General features: G+C 39.4%; 1 protein-coding gene across 1 annotated transcript in view; it reads right to left on the bottom strand.

Annotated features, from left to right (window-relative positions):
- SH2D4B (SH2 domain containing 4B) overlaps positions 1 to 9,640 on the bottom strand; it is a gene marked incomplete at both ends in the record, with an annotated part of 64,997 nt that extends 55,357 nt beyond the window's left edge. Inside the window, one exon of the mRNA XM_084289749.1 lies at positions 9,457 to 9,640. Coding sequence (XP_084145875.1) covers positions 9,457 to 9,640 — 184 coding nt within the window. The remainder of the gene's footprint in view (positions 1 to 9,456) is intronic.
- Positions 9,641 to 16,794: the final 7,154 nt, after the last annotated feature.

Raw genomic sequence — 16,794 nt, forward strand, 5'->3', positions numbered from 1 at the left:
CCCCCCAAAGCTACATCTACACAGCTTCAAGATCAGCAGATAGGTTTCTGTATGTTGCTTCTTACACCAGACAAATGAAAAATCAAGTATCCTAAGTATGCAGCACAAAGGAATCACAATGAAAACTTTCTTGGAGACCTACAACCTGCAGCGACAGTAACACAAAATTGCATATATAAACACAGATGCATACACACAGTCAAAAATAATAGCAAACCATGTTTTCTGCTTATTTGTATTTATACAAAGACCTCTGTAAAAGCAATGTAAGTATAAAATAAGGCCCTGGGGAGCAATAGTAAACTCAAGGGTCTCACCTGTAAGAGTTACTAATCTCTACCAGCAGTACTGCCAGCCTTGTGCATGCGCACACACACACACGGAGCTGGGGTGTGAGCATGGGCTGTGCTGTAGGGCACCAGGGGCTGTCCTTGGCCTTTGGGCTACCCTTAGGGAATCCCAGGTGTAAGGCAGAGCATGGCTGAATGCTGCCAGAACATACGATGGAGAGAAAAAAACACCCCGTGAAGGTGCCTGGGAGGGGGATTCCGCTGCAGGCATTACTTACACTAAATCAGGCTTCAGTTCGCATCAGCTCAGGCTTCCATGCTGTGACCAAGGCTTAAAACAAATGGAAGTACATAAAAGGAGAGCTACGCCTTTTCATGCTCTGCTAATTGGGACAGAGGAGCAGAACCATGGTTTGGGTTTGTCTGCTTTTTCTTTTTTTTTCTTTTTAATTTTTTTTTTTTTTAGTGAGGGCTTTATCTGGCTTTATTTTCACACATGCTTCTAATTAAAAGTGCTTTAAAAATAGCAGTAATCAGAGCAAACGAAATACTGCTGGAGTTGGCTTCCTTCCTCTGAGCTCATTCGTTATGGCTTTAATAGCTACAGCAGCATCCCCGGCAATTCGTGTTTGTGATCCATCTCCAGGGCTTTCAAGGGAATGGCTCCAAGCACCATTAGAGGCCTGATTTGGTGTCAAGCCTCCCAGCTGTGCTGTTACTTAGCCACAGGCTGCCGGCTCAGCCCAGCAAAATGCTGAGTGCCAGCAATCCCCCTTGCCTTTGCAGCGCAGGGATTGCTACAGGCCACGTCAAGTGCAAATTCAGAAAACCGTAAAATCACCAATTTATAATTTCAGGTACATGGAATGGCATTCAAAGTCTGCTTAAACTTTCTCAAAATGACACGGAGCTGCATCGGGGAGGTTCAGGCTGGGTGTTAGGAAAAGGTTCTTCACCCAGAGGGTGGTCAAGCTCTGGGACAGGCTCCCCAGAGCAGTGGTCACAGCACTGAGCCTGCCAGAGTGCAAGAAGCGTTTGGACAATGCTGCCAGACACAGGGTCTGATTTTTGGGTGGTCTTGTGTGGAGCGAGGAGTTGGACTCAATCCCTGTGGGTCCCTTCCAACTCAAGATATTGTATGATTTGATAAAAAAAGTCTGTTATTTCCATTAACTCTCTTGATTCTCTGAGGTTTGGCTTCCTAGCATCATTCACCCCCTTGGAAGCTACAGATCTCTGTGATAGCAATTGACTCTCCTTCCTCACTAGCTGGAAAGCTTTGTAGTCACATAAATATCCTCTGACCCAGTCTTTAGAAAGCCTTCCTTTTCTTTTCTCACCCTGCACTGGAAGAAACCTCCTGAAACTTATTCTGCATTTGAAATAGGCTGCATGAGCATTCACTGCTGACATCAAGCTGATCAGCCTGATCTGCCTTTGTCATTCAGAGATAAATGCAGCTTGTGGGGTACTTTTGTTGTTGTTGTTCTTTGGGAATATAGATGTGGTATACTTTGGTCTTAGCACAATGTGTTTTACATGAAATTTTACTCTTGGCTTTCTGAATAAACAATTTTTACGTCTTCTTTAAGACAGAAGCTTGAATTTTCATAGTCAGCAGGGTAGATGAGGTTCCATTCAGAGTTTCAGGAGCTACAGGACATGTACTAGGAAAACACTGACTGAGATGAAAATGAAGATGTTGTGAGCTTTAGGCTGTTCTCAGTTCCTTGAGCCTACCCCCTACATGCATTTTTTTATATTTTTTTTTAATAGAAACACACCAATATACACACAATTTCAATTCTTTCTATGGAAAACCCAGGAACTATTACTGCAAATGTTTCTGAGATTGTTCAAAGGACAAAATGCACTTTTCCAAGCACTAACTGCTACAAATCCATTAAAATACATATAGAATAATTAGGTGGTAATGATGAAAGCAATGAAAGCAACATAATCCCACAATAAACTGATGACCTACTATAATTAACTCTGCCATCTGCCCTTGCTAATAGTCACAGGACCATGAACCCATCTCTTCCAAGAATACATTCCAAAAAATCACTCACTTCAAATTAATCCTCAAGGCAACAACAAAATGGGGAAAAATTCTAAACTTCTTAAGCAGCCCCCCAACATTTCAGTTTACACACTCTCCAATTTAAACACCATGTTGTGTGCCTTTCTGTATAAAGGAGGATTTGCAAGGGGAGAAAAAAATCAGCTGATTTACATTAATATATCAACAAGGATTGCTGGATCTCAGCATTGCTGAAAAATCAGCCTTCATGGCTCTCCAGCTGCTTCCTGATCATATAACAAACTCAATCTTATGTTTATGGAATTACAGCCTGTTACCATGGAAATAATTACGCTGCAATATACCCCTGCAGGATCAAATAAAGGAAGAGTGACTGCAAGAGAGCAAACATTAAGCAAGGAAACAGTTATTCAAATAAGACTATGGTAATTAACAAATGTGGCAAAGATACCTATTCATAACACTCAAAGGTAAGTGGTTCTGCAATATCAGATGGTGCATTTTCAAGGTTTGCATAGTGCAAACAAAATAACAACAACAACAAAGGAAAAAAAATACACTAGTATTTGTTTGGTCTCTATCTAGTATGCCCCAAACATCTTATTGACTCCCTGGCCAAGGAGCACTGTACCACCTATTAATCTTATAATTTGCCCCCTATCAACCAGGAGATAACATCCAGAACTTACTCTTTTTAAAAAGACACTGGTGTAACTCTATGAACTACAATCTAGTTCATAATCTGCATAAGAGATCAAAGTGGAACATTGTGAATTCATTTGCATCAGTAGGATTCATTTGATTTATTTTTTATTCATTAAAAAAAAAAAAAAAAAAAAGCTATAACGTAACACTATAGCTTCTGATTCCCAAACTCAATTACCTTTTGTAAACAGTAAAGCTATACGCAGGATTTTTCACTCGCACAGAGCTATTACAAGGCATCCAGGTTTACCCACCACTGGAGAATCAACAAAAACAAGTCTGCATGACTACTTCAAGGATGGATGGAAAGTCAGAGCAGAAGGGTTCCCTGCTACAGAATGAACTGGTACCCGTGGATCACTTGCTGCACCAGACTCCCCTTCGTAATGCAGTGTGGCAGGTCTGCACTGACTCCTTTTATCAGGCACACAGGACCACCAAAGCAGGGAGAGCTGTACCACTACAGTGAGATCTTCCAGCACAACAGCAGAGGAGTGGATTTGAAGGTTAATGAACCATCATGAGTGTCTGGCTAAACCCACTGCTTAGTTGAATACATCAAATTTTCCTAAGTCTTCCAAATCCTGCTATCAAAACCCAATGCCTCTGCTTAAAACTGGCAAAATCAGGAAGGAAATACTGAATTAGCTTGGGTAAATCCCTCTCACCTTGGCTGCAGTGCTGCTCTCTTTCCATATCAAGTATTCATGAGTTTGCAACCAGTCACAACCTCATATCATTACCAGAGCACAAGTACGTACAAGAAAGCCTGACTGCCACCACTCTGTCCTGACAGGCTCAGAAACACCATGAAAGAAACACAGAATTGTCTCCATGCCAGTTACTCAATTAACCCAGTAGCCTCTCTCATAACGCAGCTGATGCAGATGCTTCAGACAGTGCTGAGGACTGCACACATGCAAGAGAAACCTTGGGTGAAATAAGGGCCAGGTAGTCAGCAGTATTCTGTGCTTTTTCTGCAAAACAGGGAAGTCAGCTGCAGGGCAAAGGATGAGACTAAAAAGCATAGGCTTATGGCTAATCCTAGGAGGCCCAAGAAGTCCCTCTGGATTTGTTCCATCTGGTGCATATTTAGGTCATATGGCAGTTGGGGGTCTCTTTCTGGCCCCAGCTCCAGATAAGTGAGCAGTTTAGAAGCTGCTGTTCAAGCATACCTCACTACACAGCCATACTCAGCACAAGCTCCAAGCAGCTGAGTTCTGGCCCCAAGGTATCTACTACTAACAAAACCGCATCATATCACAAGCTGCTATACATGATGTGAATGCTACATTAAAGCTTTTCCAATTATTTCAAATTAGTTGGCTCAGTCCCCTAATTACAATTATTCTAATGTTCCCTTTTTACATTTTCAGTCATCTCTGAATTGAAAAGAAAAGATGGGACTTTACAGGTTTCAAGACTGCGTATGACCAAAAATTTCAGAAATACTCCAGTCTGATGTTTTTGGTGAGAACTGTACCCAACAATGCAGGGAAAGAGACAATAAACAGTGCCAGGAGCATACCTCTGTACTCTTAGCCAAGTCTTGGCTAAGCATTTCCAGGGCATTGAGAAGACAGTATAAATGAGGAATACATTTCTGAGTTCAGAAATGTAGAAAAATGTCACAGTACACCCACTCACCCTTACATGCACACTCTAAAACACATACATGTGCCTTCATGCGTGACAGTGATGTATCCTCCAACTATCCCGTTGTGATATCTGAAATACTTGCTTTCAAATCACTTCATCTATTCTCCAATAATTTTCTAACACAAATGTCATTTAGATAAAGAAATTATTTTTTAGCCATGCTGCGATAAGCCTACCTAATTTTCTCCCAGCTATACTTGTTGAGGACAGGTAAATAACAGCATTTACAAATAGCTCCTGTCTGAACATCACGAGCTGCAGTTCACAACGAGTAAATGTCAGAATATGTAGCAGCAGTCTAGCACTGTCTTCCCTATCACATGGCTGTCCTTCAGCTATCTAGCGCTCAATAGGTTTTGAAATCTCATTTTGGGTATTCTGACAGCTCTGGATGGTGCACGAGAGTCAAAACCCAACCTGGCAGCGTCCTTCACTTAGTCTCAGCTCAGCTATCCTGGTTAAAGGACTTCTGCCTAACCACATCAAGGTATTTCTTTGCAAATTGCAAAGCTGCCTGCCAGTCAGCTGAACAAATCCCAAAGGGATCTTGAACTTTTGAGGAGGCTTCTCTTAGTGATATTAGCACAACAAGAAAAGGCAATCTGTTTTATCACAATGAAGATATGTCCCTGAAAGATATGCCCAGCAGTAATTTTTAAACAAAGTGAAGACCAACCCCTCAATTCCAAGAACCCTATTGGCTTTTGAAGTTCTTTCAGTTCAAGCCAGGAGTCATACTAAAAGCTAAAAAATAGTTTTTTTTTTTTCATAATTTCGAATAAATTCACTAAATACTGTCGTTTCAGGAGAACCCAAACAATGCTGAAATTCTACTAACATCTTTTAGAAAAAGTACAAATGTAGGTTAGGTACAAACAGCAAAAATGTCAGAACAGTTCACTATTTACTAAAGGAAATATTTCATTCTGAAATGATGTTTTATTTGTTTTTAAAAAGGGAATGAAATTTAAACTGTTGAACAACCTGGAAGCATTTAATTCACCCCCAAAATGAAATGATTTCTTTAATATTGGCACAATCTGATACAAATCTTAGTTTTGACCTTTAATCAAGACACATAAACCAAGCAATCCAAATGTAAAAGCAGGCACAATTTGCAGTTACTGAGGAAGGCTAATATGATTTTCTTTAGACATGAAGATTAAGACTAATCACACATTACACAATTTGGCTTGCTAAACACTCTCAACAACTTACATCATTTTAGTTCATGTTTGGAGCTTATTTTTGTTTTAAAAAACAAAACTAAAACCAAAGACAAACTAAAAAACAAGTGTCTTAGTATTTAATAGGACATTTACAGACAATCTCCATTCAGTGGCACTTCTATAAAAATCGCTGTAGATTCTGGGTCTTTGCTAATCAGTTTCCAAACGGTTAAAAAGTTATCACGCTGAGCAGCATTCCCTAAACATGTGGATGGTTTTTAAATCTATAGCAAAGCCTTTTTTTTTTTTTTTTATTTAGTCTGTGAATGCCACGGTTTTTTTCTTTCCAAACTCTGCATTTGTGATTTCTGTAAGACAACACATTTAAGCCTTGCACATGGTAAGTTACTTACACGATGCAGCTTTCTTTGTTTCAGATCAGAAGGACTTCCATGACACAAATGACATGGAAGTACTCCATCCTGAAGAAGTACACAGAGGCATGCTGGGACGGGGTGGCCCTGACAGTCTGCAGAAGCCAAGGCATCTCCAGCTGTGAGCACTTCACCAACCAGCTCCAAATCCCACTCTTAGAGACAGTGCCAGGAGTCCTCTCAGGTATGTGTAACCACTCCTCACCTCAGGTGAACCCCAGTATTTTCAGGGATTTACCTCAACTGAAATTCCAAATGATCTGGACATGGGTTTCACAGAAACTTCTTGAAAGCTTATGTGAGTTTGGAGCCTTCATCCTCAAGACACCGCAGAAAATCAGAATTGGATTCACCAACACCACAGTATTTTGAAAAATCCACCTCTGTTTATTTGCTGCTGGGTTTGCACATAGAATAGCAGGTAAGCTCTTGAACTGATGAAGAATTGTATCAATTGGGGTACGTGACTCCAGATCAAGCCCCAGAACTTTTTGGAGCATTTTTAGTTAGAGAAGTGCCCATTATTACCACTTCCTTTTGCTCTATCTCACCCTATCACATCCCGAAGAGGTAAGGTAAGAGTTTCATATCTAGCTATTCTGACTATGAGGAAAATGGAAGGATTTCAAATAGTCCTTCAGAGACAATTCAGAGTAAATTACTAAAAAATAATCATTTTATGGAAATGTTATTTCATATTCACAAACATACACATTTTCCTGTAAACTAGAAAATCACATATTCAGCTAGCAGATTGCTATGCTTGAGTAATCCTGAGATTCAGCACAGCATTAGGGCTAGATATTAAAAACTCACTTCTGTTTTCTACTATGTGTCAGGCTACAAAGACCTTTAATTCTGTGCTCCATAAACACTTCTATAAAGCCAGTGTAATTTCTGACTTCGGCAAAGTAATACCAGCACAAAACCTATGTCACGCAGTGTCAAAAACAACATCTTGAAGGTGAAACTGTTCAAATCCCCCAGTCTCAAAGGGATAAAGAACATATAATTGTGGTAACTTCCAAATTTCCTGGTAGACGCTAATTTTGAACAGGAAAAAATACTCCATATTCTGTGTTGTGTAGCTGGGGGAGAATGTTTAGATACTTGCTTATACACCAATGGAAAGAAAAAACTGTGAAAAGGTTAAATTTCCAAAAAGAGTTGATGCTTAATGTATTTTAGAAAAAAAAATAATCACATATTTTAACATAGGAAAGGATTGTTACAGCCATCTGCTCTGACCATTTGAGTTATATAGGCAATGGAATTACATAGTAATTCCTGCATTATACCCTCAATTTCTGGTTGACTTACAGCACATTTTCTTTATAAGAATGTAGCTCCATTGTGAGACCATTTACCGTTATATTATGGAACTGTATAACAGAAATCAGTCACACATCTCTGTACAGTTATGCCTGGATAGATGGAAGTTATCTTTTTTAACTCGCCCACATCAGATTGTGGAAGTCAAAATACATTTTCAGAGGAAGCAAATGCCTGACTTTAATCCTCAAACTGTAATTCCAATAGATCTGTCTCAAGAACTTCTGTAAAATCAGTTCCTTAGTATGTTTCTGAAGGAAGTGGAATGTTTTCATCTTGGGTAAAAGTCAAATCTAAAGAGTAACTCAAACTGGCAATTTAAGAAGGTGAAATGTAAAATGAAAACGTTCTGTTGTGAAATTTTACTCTATGCAAATACCTGAATACTTTCATCAGAGCAAATATAATCTACAGGTTAGTCTGCTGCTCTTCTCCTCGTTCTCTTATTCTTTATAAATCAGAAAATTAATTACCCAGAAAATGGCCTCCTGTAGTAGGAAGCTGAACAGGTTTAATGCATAGCTTGTATATGGAAATTTAGATGTCAACACTATGAGAAATCATCACATAAATATTTTTGCAGTTAGATTTTTCTGCATCTGTCTTCCTAAAAGAATGAGAATAATACAGATTATCTCAATGATATAGTGGTGTTTTGGCTTAAGGATCTGAACTGCATTTTCATTTTTTTTCTCAGCAACAAATCAATCAAAATGAACAAGGTTATTGTGCTATATGAGAGAAGCTATCTTGATGCCATCCTTCTTAGAGGAGAGCTATTCACAGTAAGAACATTAAAATGAAGAAAAAAGAAATTAAACAGAATTAAGTTTCCCAACTTCCACCTTGTCATCTCTAAGGGGCCATTTTAAACTCATTCTACTGCTTATTAGGCCATTCTGAATGTTCCTCCCTTACTTTAAGGCTACCATTGTTACTTACTCTAGAAACATTTGATAAAGGCCTTTGCTTCAAGTGAGTCTTGAAAACTAGTTTTGCTTTGAAACACATTTCTTTAGTCAGTCTTTGAATTGTCAAGTATCTAATTGGATATACTTGGCACTTTGTAAGGTTCAGCAGCTTTAATAAGTCTGAAAATTGAATCCAATAATGCATCTGTATTGAGGTGCTCAAAGCAAAGACTTCTACCATAGGTGTATGTTAACATAAGCAACACTTTATATAGTGAATATAGCTGTGAGATAGCTATTAAGGCACTTTCACATAATCAGCTAATCACATTATTAGTGATTTTGAAAATTCAGATTCGAATTGATTTTAAGACTGGATAAGGCCTTTGGCATTTCACAGGAAAAGGGATGTTTGACAGATCTCTGCAACATCTCCATGTTGAGTGAGGATCCACTGCAATTACATTTCCATGAGGAAACTTTCTATCCTACATCAGCCTGACAACTTCATTCTATTAATGGGCAACGAGATGGAATCCACTTGTTCACAGGGGACAGCAAGGAAATAAATATTCCTACTTATTCTAAACCACTTGAACCCCAGATCAAACACTTGGTAATGACACTTCAAGAACCTTTAACTTTTTTTTCATAAGTTTGCTTATTTGCTTTTTAAACCAACACACGCATTTAGCATCCATAACAGCCTGGGGATGGAGCCCCATAGCTTAACTACATATTGCATGAAAACACATTTCATTGTTTTCACATGCTTGCTCTGCTCTTATCCTAGGGGACAGTTGGCACTCTTCCTTGTAATCTCTTCCAGACATGCTGTACCATAGCCAGTTGCATGCCCATCTCCCCCAGCTCCTGAGCAAGCACAAAGCTTACTTTGGTCGCAAAGCTTACTTTGTTTGCGCCTCGCTGTCCTTCTCAACACAGCCTCCTCCATTCGTGCTTTTTCTTCCCTCTCCTTCCAGCGCCTCAGCTGCTCTTCTCTCATTTTGTAGAACAAGATCTGCTTTTGCTCTTCGTTCAGCTCTGCCAGGAGCTCGGGGTCAATATACATATCACGCAAAATTTGCTGCAGCATGATGACTCCAAGAAAAAAGAGAGACAAACCTGCTCCCAATTATCCTCACTACAGTGACAAAACCCCACGTACGGCACTCCAGACAGCAACCTGCAGCAAAGGAGCTCTCCCACGCCTGCCTGCCCAGCAAAGGCTCGATTCTTCTTATTCTGTTCCTCTTCTTGTGGGCATATTCTGCTATTCTTCTATTACAGTGCAGGGTTCTCTGCTTATCTCATCCACCAAAGGCAGTGACAGGTGTCAAGTGAAAGAGGGGGGAGGAACAGGGAAGGATAAGGAAAAAAAAATGAAAGTTCAGGAGAAATAATGATAAGTTCCTTTAGTAGTCCTGACTGCATTCAAGTAAAAATACAGGATTCTTGACTGAACCCATCATTTTTGCTCCCTTGAGTAGAAAGAAATTCAACATAAAGAAAGTCTCACACTTTCAGCTGAAGTGGTAATACACTACCAAGGGTCTAAGTGTTGCCCTGGGGGTTTAAAGTGATGTCATGGTTAAAGGTATCACCTACACCAACAATATCTATGTCACTTTGGCAACCGATCTCTTCTGATAAGAGAGGAGAAATGAGCTTGCATGTTACTTCCCAACCTAACCTGTTAACTGGTCTCAAAAGGGTATCAGAGCTCATATTTACCCGGTGCTGACAAATACAGTCATGCAAACTGATTAAAATGCCTTTAAAATTAAAAGCATCTGTAATAAAAGCCACAAGAAGCTTGTTATCACTTTATAAATAGTAAATTAATATTAATTAAACAAGAGTTAGTTCTCAGCAGTTCATGCGGACTATGCAAGTCCTGTTGTTAATTCATTTTCCACTTTGCGACTGGAGAGACAGAACACTGCTCTTCAAGCATATCGTGACCTTTCACTGTTCAACAAAGTTTGTACAAAACTCAGTAAATGCTATTTTACAGCAGCAGGGCCAACAGTCAATTAAGTACATGGAAAAAAAAAATACATTGAATTTCAGATCCAGCTTTCACAGGGCAGGTGCCCGGATCCTCCAGGGAGCAGTGGCACTTTGTGGCAAGGGGGCCACCTTCTGAGGAGACAACAGATGTGGCCCTTCTGAGCTATAAAAAAAGGAAAACCACACGAGAATGCATGCTGACTGGCATCCCACTGCATGATGTTCACACAAGATACCTCCTCTAATCTCATTTCTGCCTCTAGAAGGTGGGCTTGGTTGTAGGGGGAAAAAGTATACTGTGTTGTTAGAAGGATCGGAGAATCACTCCCAGGCCCTTCCTTTCAGGCAAAAGGAACAGCAATGGAGCAGAATCGCAGAGCAGTCATCCTCCTTTTCTATTCCTTGTAGTTAACAATTTTCAGAAGTAAGATATCTAACCCGAGGTAATTGTGGTGGCACAAGATTCTCCGTAGGGAAGGGGAACACAGATGATCCATCCACCATTCACCTATATCATTTTTCAAATAAAATATTCTAGCTTATTACAAATATACGTATCCCCATCCTTCATCAGCAACATTTCCTTGCTAATGTGCACAACAGGTGACAGGAAGATGCCTGCTCACTTAATTACCTAATATTATATTCCTCATACATTACTGTTTCTTCCTGCTTCTTGCCAACACTGAGACCAGAAATGAAAAGTTCTAAAGCTTCACTTGTACTCAAGCTATCCTACAAAGACAGCGTTCAGGAAGATGATACATAAAACAAAGCGATGCATTTCTTCTGCAGAGAGAGATCAACCAGGGCACGTAATATGTAGGTGCCCCCCTAGAGTCTGTGTCCTGGCCTCACCTCAGTTCCTGAGCAGAGGAGGACACAAATCTGGGGCACATTTCCCCCTTCCTCACTCCTTGGGATTCTTATTTGTTTTCCTTCATTGGGGAAAGGAAATGGAAAGAGAAGAGGGCAAGGGCACACAGACTTCCCAGTCCTAACTCAGTCTAATAACTACACACATTCAGTCAGACACAGGCCTCTTTCTCTGCTAGTGAACATTGGAAGTTCCCAGGTACAATGGCAGCAGTCTGTTGCAAAGTGGCATAGCAGGTGTCTGGGCATGACTGCATATTTAACATTATGGCCACAAAGTTAAAAAGAAAATCTAAGAAATTCTGAGAGTGTACTTAGAAAAAATAAAAGATTGTGTACCAGCTCCTCTACGTGCCTGTAACAACACTATCCTTTAACTGCATGATTACATACCATTTTTCCTCACAAAAAATCCTGCTTTATAGATATGTATGTCTTAAACTCTTATCTGACTTGTATGATGCTCAAAATCAAAACCTTATACTATTATTCTCTATTCATGTAACACATTTTTGAAGAGAGCAAAACATTATAATAATATAAGAAGAAAATGCCTTTGATCTAAACTAAATTTCAAGAAAGACACCATCATATGGAAGCACAAATCCAAAGACTCTACTTGAATGATGCCCTCAGCCAAAGCGCAATTTTGGATCCCATTGTGTTTGTGCTGTACAGGGTGGAGTTCACACACAGGCTGCTTTGCAGTTCAGGATCTCTCTTTTATGCACAGGTTTTGTCTCATAAAACAAAATGCTTTAACCTTGTTTTGTTTGTTTGTTGTTTTCTTTAAAGAAATAGAGTTTGGCAAGAAAATACGTTTCTTGGAAGAAAGACTTTTCTCCTCCTTGCTTATTCTATTTTTCTTGGTCAGGTATAGAAGGGGGAGAGCCTGGGGGACTTGGCCTTTCTTCCTCTGCTTTTATTCAATTATACTAGAGCTGTAGCTTCACATTTTGGCACTAATTGAAAAAGACTCGCCTTTGTAAAGGCTTCAGGGCAAGCAGTTTTGCTGTTCTATCCATTTGTCATCTTTCTTATTTTATTTTACTTGACTTCACAGAACAGAAATCAAATCGTGATCACAAGCTATCACAGTGCAAAGAACAAACTCTTCATCAAGGATTATGTGCATTTAAGCATGATAAGAAGCAGGAACCATTTCTGAACAGCATTTAACTGCAGAAGTAGCTCAGGATGGTGATCCAAGATGCAAGACAGCATACAAACAAATTTTCAGGCAACTGCTGGTAATGTTCAATGAGCAATCACACAACAAAAATAGCAAAAGCAGGGAGATGAAATGAATACTTCATGAACAACCCACTGCCTGAAGATTATTTACCCAAAATATCTGAGAACAGTAACCAAATGATTAAGTGGAATTAATTTGTGGGGAAAACATTTATTTATTTATTTTTCTAAAAGGTCACATTTGGAAGTGATATAATCTAATAGCAGCAATGAATCCAGTAACTTCCTCTGTTATAGCCTTTCTTCTTTGCATTGTATCCTCATTCACAGAGGAAGAAGGAGTCTAGCCTCTCTCACTGAGAGGTGAACAGGGAGCGAAGCTGCATCACTGTCCATGTCTTGCTGGTCATCCTGACCCTGCCATGTGCTAGGGGAGCACACTGGAAGAAAACACAATTATGCAAATATTCTTTCCTACTGTTCTCTTTCTACACAGCTTTTGTCTTCCTGTGGGAGGCATCATTTTAGACATTAATGCCCTCTTCACATTTGGCCTTTGGTGATCTTTAAAAGTAGACTGTTTTCACAGTTTACTCCCCTTAACAACAACATATAAAAGATGTCTGACTCTATTAAAGTGATAAAAGGGCTGCTTCTCCCTTGGCTACCTCAGTGAACCTGTTGTCTGGACACAAAATGTTCCTAGCGGCATCCTATGCAAATCCATGACTGAATTTTTAACCTAGTACACGTGGATTCTTGCTTTATAGTTCAACTATTCTGAAATAATCCAAACAAATAAACCAAGTCCAAATTACCGTGAGAAAAACAGCATGAATTCTCCTAGTTTCTGAGAAAATTTGGAAAACCCACAAGGTCTTAAACTCAAAAGGCAACCTTGAAAAGACAATAAATCAAGTTTTAAAAACTTTCTTCCCCTAGAATTTGTTCACATTTTGTAATGGCTGGGCTTAGCAGCTCCAGCCAACCCAGAGTCAGAAAGCTGAGGAACAGGAGATCGGTTCAGACAAAACATGAATGAAAACTTTCTATTGCAACATAAAAATTCTCTCTCTTTCCTTCCTTTCCCAGATTATGACATGGATAAATAATGACTCCCAAGAGCAGAGAAATTTGGAGTAAGGGTGCCTGACTGGGGGCATTTTTCATCTTCCCAGCCTGTCTAGGAAATATTTTGAATTGTTTATAAGGACAATGACCTCTCCATTGCTTTTTCATCTTGATTACCCCTATTTCAATGCTCCAAACTAAGCTAAAATCATTACAGAAAAAGATTATATCTCAAGAGCTTATGTGCAAAATAGAAGATTACCACCAATACAATTTTGTCCTGGCAGTTGTTATCCTATTATAACTGCCACACAACTTGATGTTCTAATTAGCAGTAGTCTCAGCAAGGAGCTCAGAGCTGTTTGAAATTTAAGACTGGAGTTTCCTTTAATCTTTAACAGTATTTTCTGAGACTAGACACACACTGTCCCAGTCTCTGGTATAGCATCTTTCTGGATAAGCAATCCTCAGCACTGCCACTAGAATTCATCTGCTGGGAAGGGGAGGTGAAGAAGAGGCATCTGTGGTTTAGTTCCATTTTTTAGTTCAAGTGTTTTAATTCCACTTTCAAGAAAAGGGGAAAATGTTTAATTGGCCCAGGCTTGCTCATCTCCTCATCCATTTTTTTCCAAGCATGCACATCCTCTATTCCCTGGACTGAACAGCTCACTGGCAATGCTGCTGAATGCTGAACCAGCAGAAAGCATTTTCATTCGGATTTTGTAACACAGCCACATAACCTACTTTAGCCATGTCATTTACATAAAAATATTCTGCTATAACCTACATACTACAGGGAAGGAGGGGAATAATACACCTCTTTCCATAAAGAAGGGTATAAAATTAAGGAAGAATAAACAGAAAATGTGGAAACAAAAATGTGACTGAAGTCTGCAGCCTTAATATTTATCTTTTTTTAATACCTTTATTATTTTTTTTTATTATTCAGGAGGTAGCAGTGTATAATATGTGTAATTTTTCAAGTTCTGCTGTGTCAGCATCAAAACGAGAACAGTGGAAACTGGAACTGAATGGTGTGGGGGGGGAAGGTAAATTAATGTATTTATGAGGCCTTCTAAACACAAACAAATCTGTCACTAAAAAAGTAAATACATTAGAGGACTCACCTCAAGAAACCAGTCTTGTGCCTGATTTGCACATTGCTGTCAATTAAAAAGTAGAAATAAACAATTGAAAATCATCCCTTCCCCACCTCCTCCGTCAGAGATAGGATGTAACAGAACCTGCCTTTTTCCTCCAGTTCCATAGTTAAGTCTGTGGCTCCCTCTAAGGGCTAAAATGAGCTGGGACTCAGGACAAGCTCACAAAGCTGGCTGAAATTCGACAGCATAATCTGCAGAGGGTTCAGAATGATTAGCAGATCATTTCCCTGGAGCTGCTATTCCATTACAAAGCATCACATAGAGCAAGGATAAGGGTATGTTTTCCAGACCTTCCTTTTCCATACTGAGCTCGTATCAGCAAATCAGACTGTCTAGTGCTTTCAGAGTATGGACTGACTTTGCATGTTTATCATCTTCCCTTTACTTGTTCAAGACTAGCATTTCTATGAGGCACCACCATAAACCAAACAGGAGGGGGAAAAAAAAAAAAAAAGAAAAAAAAAAGGAAACGAGGTCTCTATAGCAAAATAGGAATGAAATAAATTAAAACTTTGTCTTAAAGAAATGAAAAGCAGAACTGCAAATCAGTAAATGAGAAAATCTATCTTATCATGCTGTCATTCACATAGCTGTATGTGAAGCGACGGTAACTTAGGATTTTAATGCTGCAGTGAAGATTTACACTGGCAGGAGTCTCATCAGATAGCTGTGTTTGGTTTATTGTGTTGTGTTTTGTTTGTTTGTTTGTTTTTCTCCCCAAGATTCAAATCTCTTACACCTCAGCCTCCTGAAAAAATTAGACAATCCCAAAGATAGATAGCACTGACAACAGGGAAACTAAATATATGAGAACTAACCCTGAGAAAATAGTATTTGAAGTCCGGAGATGCAGACTATAGAATGATCTGTATTATTCTACTCTCCTAAGGTTAATTCTCTCTCTGTACTCTGCACCACCATTTGCCCTTCAGAAGTCACATCAGTGATTTTTGCCTAGCAGCATGGCAATCCTCCCCAGCAAGATTACACTAGGTCTATCCCTTTGTGTTCGGTGCTACAGCTGTTGTACACATGATTACACTGGAGCCTGTAATGCCTCCATGGTTCAGCACAATTTATCAGAGATTTGAGAAGCTGGGTAGAAAGGGCAGCACTCCAATTTTTCTTCAAGTTGATAGCAGATATTTGGAATTCTAACCTATATTACCAAGGTCTGAGGTTAACACAAATTTGTCAACTTTACATTTAGACTTGTTTTAATTTTAATGCTTTTATAGCAGTAGACATGGATACAACCCAAACTAGAACATTACATACGTAATGTTTATTGTTATCAATGCATTCACAATAGCAAGATACAAAGAGTTGGCAAGTTCCATCATAGTTTTTCAAAAGCAGAATGAAACATCTACCATAAAAATAGATAATCAAAGAGGGAAAGCTAATAAAGTAAACCAAACAGATAAAAAATTCAAGGTTCCTTGAGAAGGTTACCTTGAGAAAACATGGTACATAAGTCTGGAAGCAGCAGTAAGGGTTCTAGAAGTCACCAGAGAAGCACTAGAGAAGTGTAATTCACAGGGAGCGGGCTGAGAGTGAAGGAATGCACACTCGCACTGCAGTGAACCCAGAGCTCTCAGTGCTCTACTGTCCTCTCGCTTGGATTGTCCTGGTGTCTTTGGAGTTGTATCTTGTTTACAAACCAGTAATCAAGCTTTTCAGGTCAGACCCTCCACTATGAGAGGGGTGTACTTGGTTGGCAGACAGCAGGCTCTGCTTAATAAGCAATTATAGCTTGCTAAGTGTCTGTGGGGATCTGCTCTGGCCTTAACATAGCCAAAAAGGCCCAGTGGCAACAACCTCCATGGAACTTTAGTTAAAAATGTATGCAGAATACAGTGCCCCTTGCTCTCCTATTTACACTCCCTTGCTCACATCAGATCCTGATGTTAAACTGCTTTGTATTAAATGC

This window comes from Netta rufina (genome assembly GCF_964035555.1).
Source record: "Netta rufina genome assembly, chromosome: 7".
In the NCBI taxonomy this organism is placed as follows: domain Eukaryota; kingdom Metazoa; phylum Chordata; class Aves; order Anseriformes; family Anatidae; genus Netta; species Netta rufina.